Source organism: Bipolaris victoriae (genome assembly GCF_000527765.1).
Source record: "Bipolaris victoriae FI3 unplaced genomic scaffold scaffold_122, whole genome shotgun sequence".
NCBI lineage: Eukaryota > Fungi > Ascomycota > Dothideomycetes > Pleosporales > Pleosporaceae > Bipolaris > Bipolaris victoriae.
This window is the reverse complement of record NW_014575270.1, coordinates 30,580-35,684: the sequence shown is the minus strand read 5'-3', so window position 1 is coordinate 35,684 and position 5,105 is coordinate 30,580. Positions and strand designations below refer to the sequence as shown.

At 55.4% G+C, this 5,105-nt stretch overlaps 1 protein-coding gene across 1 annotated transcript; it reads left to right on the top strand.

Annotated features, from left to right (window-relative positions):
* Positions 1-2,830: 2,830 nt before the first annotated feature.
* Positions 2,831-4,099, top strand: COCVIDRAFT_30592 (hypothetical protein; the record flags this gene model as incomplete). The annotated part of the gene is made up of 1 exon (XM_014696457.1): positions 2,831-4,099. The coding sequence occupies one exon, from the start codon at positions 2,831-2,833 to the stop codon at positions 4,097-4,099; it is 1,269 nt and encodes a 422-aa protein (XP_014551943.1).
* Between the last annotated feature and the right edge of the window lie 1,006 nt (positions 4,100-5,105).

Genomic DNA, 5,105 nt, shown 5'->3' with positions numbered 1-5,105 from the left:
GGAGAGCGATGCTTGTTTGCACCTCCACTTGGGCGCTTGTACGAGGCCATGCCGAAGATGACTGCATGCTTTCCGGCAAAAGACGATTCACCACGCTACGGCTGCTCAATGTCTTGTCCGTTTTTTTTTTCACTTCTGGTTGTGCTTCTTGTCCGTTTGGGCTGTTAAGCTAAGGTTAGTGCATGCACTCCTTCCCAGGAAGCGGCTTGAGAAGGGTGAAAATTTTCACCTGAGACTCATGGCCTCGTTTTGAACGACAGAGCGAGTGGTTGGGAGATTCGCCACGTACAGGGCGAGCAGGAGCGAGCAGGGGCAAGCAAACGGGCTGCACGTCAGATTGCTAGCCAAGTGTTCCTTCTGTTTGATGCACTGGTGCCCTATGTTTTTTTTTCGCGCTTGAGGAGCGGAGGCGGGGCCCCCTTGACTTCTTCATTTGTTCAAATTATTGTGGTCTTTTTTTGGGTGAGCGGCTGAACCGCGGCGCAAAGGGAGTTGATGGGAGGATTTCTGAGCGCGATTGGCGCAGTTTCCCGCTTTCTTGTATGCTTTTAATTGCTATCATATCCAGTTCTTGTATGTAAGCGTGGGGCAGAGGGGCATTTGCATGCATCCAAGCTTGCTGCCCAGAGTGGAAGGAAGGAAGGGGTGTGTGTGTGTGTGTGTGTGCGTGGGAGAAGACAAAAGGAGACATGTACTGCTACGATTGATCAGAATCAAAAACATTGCAAACCGAGTAGACGGAAGAAAAGAATTGGAGTGACAAGTGACATTGGACAGGACGCGGGCGCAGGGATGAGCCAAGCAAAAGCCAGTGTTAGTGTGTGCAGGCGGAGCGGAAAGCTTGATATCCAGTGCGACTATGTGCACATGGGGAAGGCGCTCATTAGATTGGAATGGAAGAGGGATAGATGAGCTGCGTCTATGATTGCAATAGGCTTCATCTCCTTCATGTCTAGGCAGATGCCGAGGGAGGATCTTGTCTCTAACATCAGGGTCCGCGGTGTCTACGGTCCTTCCTGTTTGGCACAAGACCGTATGTTAAGCTCGATTGAGCAGGTGCAACTGTGCGAACGACTGTGCTTTTTGGCTGTGCGCAGGGGGAGAGAAAAAAAAAAGTATGCATACCAAAATGGTGCAAACATGTGTTCTTGTTTGGAGGAGGCATTGGAGAGTTGACAATGGAGATATGGCGAGAATGACGTTGCCCAAGCACGGGGGAGCAGCGGCTATCGATTTTGCAGCGGAAACAAGCTTGGCCTCCACACTCGCACACCCACACACACAGTCTCACACACCACCAGACTGACAGCCCAACGAGCTTTACCCCACATGACCGGAAAAGGACCATGGGCAGCTAGTGCGTCTCTGCGGCGGGCTGCAGGACACAAGTTACGTGCAGTAGGTCAGAGATACTGGCCATGTAGATAAGCATGGCGCTTCTTACAGGCCCGGAGAGGCTGCACCCAAGCATAGGCTACACGGGGGTTGAGGCGACACATGTAGCCACGTATGTACACCTATGCGCATCTATACGCCGGCGGCAGTGATGACTCCTAGCCACATGCACCGCCGTCGGCACCGCGGCGAAGCTGAGCAGCCTACGATGCACTACACCTACACGAGCCTGGAGCAACGGCACCCGTGGGCCATGGCGGCAAGACGGCGTGACGGGCGCCACGCGTAGCGGTGCCATGTGACTGTGCCGGGCAGCGAAGTCTGATGAAGCAGAGACAGACGGATGCAATGGATTGCATGGCCGCTGGGCCTTCGAGAAGGCAGGGAGAGCGTGGGGCGGTAAGGCGGCAGGGCTGATGGCGGGCGGAGGTGGCGGCTAGCAGGCGATCGCCCCCTCCCCCCTAGACTGCATCGTGTCGCGCATGCAGCATGCTCTCCATAGAATCTGTGGACAGCAACCGCTAGCCTATTCCCAGTCCCAGTCCCAGTCCTAGTCGTCTAGTCATGATCCGGTGTCAGCAGCAATTGGATTATGCCCAACCCCGGCTCTCTCGTCCGCCAGTGCACCAGAGCAGAGCTGTCCGGGCGGTCGTGTGCCCTGGGTATGCGTCTCGGATAGGAAACAAGCACCCACGCGACTGCCCTCTCTGCCCTCCTCCGCCCTCCGCCCTCCGCCCATGCCCATACTTTTAGACTATTACTTATCGCAGCTCCCGATAGGCACCCAGCTTACACCTCGCTTCCCCCCCCTAGCTTCGTCATCGGCCTTCCCTTATCACTGCCCCAACCTCCGCTGCCTATGCACCCATCCATATTATCATTGCATCCATCCTTCATCCTCCCTCATCCTCGCCGTCACCCTCTGCATCTGTTTGCTGTCTGTCTCGACCCTCTGCCCGTCCCCGTGCATCGGCGACTTTCGGCGCAACCCAGTCCTGCACCTCTGATGTTGCTCGAGACTTGCCCTTGCAGGTTCCGCCCAATAACCAACCAGCAATAACGTAAAGGAATCCAGCGGCCGCACGTCACAACCCGTCTAGCCCCAGCACCAGCCGTACCTGGCACCCACCGACCTGTTAGTCACGGGGGAAACGCCTTCAGGGCCCTACTACCCTACTTCTGCGCCATGTACTCGCCAAGGTCCTTCCCTTATCTGCAACACTCTCCACCCTCACCACGCTCTTCGAGATCAAAGTCCGAAAGGATGGGCACACGCCTGCGTTCTAGTCCCTCTCCACAGAATACCCGACCCGTCGGCGCGGACACGCCTATGCAATCTACAATTAAATCCATGGTCCGTCCTGAACAGAAGCCACAATCACCGCCCCCGTCCGATCGTGTGCCTCCGACCACCACCACTACTACAACTACAACAATGTCCAAACCCGTTGGCATTCCACCTCGCACGCCCTTGAAATCATCCGCTTCCACACAGACATCGAGAATGAGGACCCAGCAACGCCACTCGTCGGCACGTACCGTATACAGCCATGACGCAAAGGCACTGCCACCCGCCGTTGCTGCCTTGCTCGCCGTCACGACTATCCCCAAGATGCCTGCTCGCCGACGACAACGCAGCACAATGGATAGGAGGATATCCATGGATGAGCTGATACAGGAGTGGAGGCAGGAAGACTCAGACACTCCATCCTCACTGTCGGGCTCTCCCATGGACCTGCTGCTCGGTCGCGTCGACGAGTCGGATGACGAGTACAGCAGTGGCATGAGCATGGAACAGGAAAAGGCCTCCTTCTTGACATCCAGGTCCATCTCCAGCGACTCCATCTCCCTACCCCCGTCACTGGACTATGAGAATCCATCCTACGCTTCCCACTGGGACAACATTAGCACACCAGACTCGATTGGCCGCAAGTCACTACCGGAACGTAAAGAGAAGGTGGTTTCATCCCCACCAAAAGAGGACTGCATTCTCGACCATCCCCTTCTTCACTTTGGACCCGACGACTGCGAGGACATCATCGCGACCAACATCAACGATACCGCTCCGCCCGCGCCTCCAGCCGAGCGATTCAGATCATTCAAGTCTAACCTAACCGCTTCCCTCCAGGCCCTCAAGTCAGCCGCCAAGTCCTTTTCCAACTTTACAGCCCCCAGCGTGCCCCCGGATGACTTCCTCACGCGATCACTCCTATCACCCAATTTCACCAGCGAGATGCGGCCAAAGATGGTCGATGGCCTGCCATCGCCCGAATTGCGACGTTATCTCAACCCGCAGCCTGCACCAATCTCAGCAACCGAATTATCAATGCATCTCCACGACTCCTTCACCCTCGATACCGATCTCGACCCCCACGCGCCTATGATTCAACTGCAGACATATGAGCGGCGTGGTCGTGCACAAAAGTCGCGCCGCAGTCGTGCCGCGGATCCGCTTTCCGAAGCTGGAAGGGTCCTGTCTAATGACGCACCAACCGTTCGGCAGCGCGAGCCCCGTGAGAACAGCGACTTTCTACGTGTCATTGTTCTCGAGATGAACATGCGCCGCGTAGGCAAGCTCGACGCAAAGGCCGTCGGCAAGGCGCGGATCTGGCTCCCACCCAGAAAGCCTGCTCCCACTCAACCACCTTCGCGTCACGGTTCAAACCGCGTTCCCCTTCGATGGATTCCAATCAATTCATCCTGAGCTGCAGTGAGATTGAATCCCCTTGTGGTTGGGCACACGCAGCCTGGTGCCCCGTTACCCTCGTTACGTTCATACGACAAGAGGCACCGAGCCTGCACGTTGCAAAGCGTCTCCACCTACGTAGCGCTTCGTATGCGGCCATTCGATCCTGCGTCATTGGTTGGCATGGAGCCCTTGAGACGATCCCGGATTCAGTTTCTCCGAAAGACATGGCATGACTTACCTTAGTTTGGCGCGACGGGCCTAGCGGGTCCGCCGTCCAGCAAAATTGCTCGACTCGGCATAGGCACCACGGAAACCGTTACGCTGGGATTGTTGCGCCTCGCTTACAAACGTTACACAAAAACGTGGAATAGAGCACACGATTCTTTGGAATTGAAGAGATGGAAAATTTGGTCTTGTGCATCAGGATTGGGCATTGCCAACTCAGCAACACGACACGCGCGGAGTTTCGTCGGGGCCGAGATCTTCACAGCGGGGAAGCAAGAAAAGAAAAAAAAAACAGCACATCGCTTGGTCCGCAACACGTCTCAACCAACCACCGTCCGGTCAAGACCTACCTGGCTGGTCCCTGAGTTGGCAGGGCGTCAAGGAACCTTGGGGCGGAACATGCCTTTTTTTCGGAATGCCACTTCTTCCACCTGGCTATTTTGGACAAACGAGGATGGCTCCGCACAACCCCGACATGCCGGGTCTCGCCGATGCCGGTTAGATCAAGAGTGGGGGTGTTACATGTTTTTATCGAGCAATCAAGCCTCGGTATTACTACTATACTTACAGTAAGCCAAAGGGCTACTGCAGCGCGCCTCGACCCGACTAGTATTACGGAAAATGTTCCGCGGGGCATTTGGATTTTCTTTAACTTTTTTTTCACTCATTTCCCAAGCGGATTTAGCATTGTGCGTATTATTAGCGAAGCTTAGTGGGATGCGCCGGTGTTGTTCTAACTTTTTTTTTCATTTATGGATCGCGGCATATCAGCATGGGAAGGGCGTTTTTGTGTTTG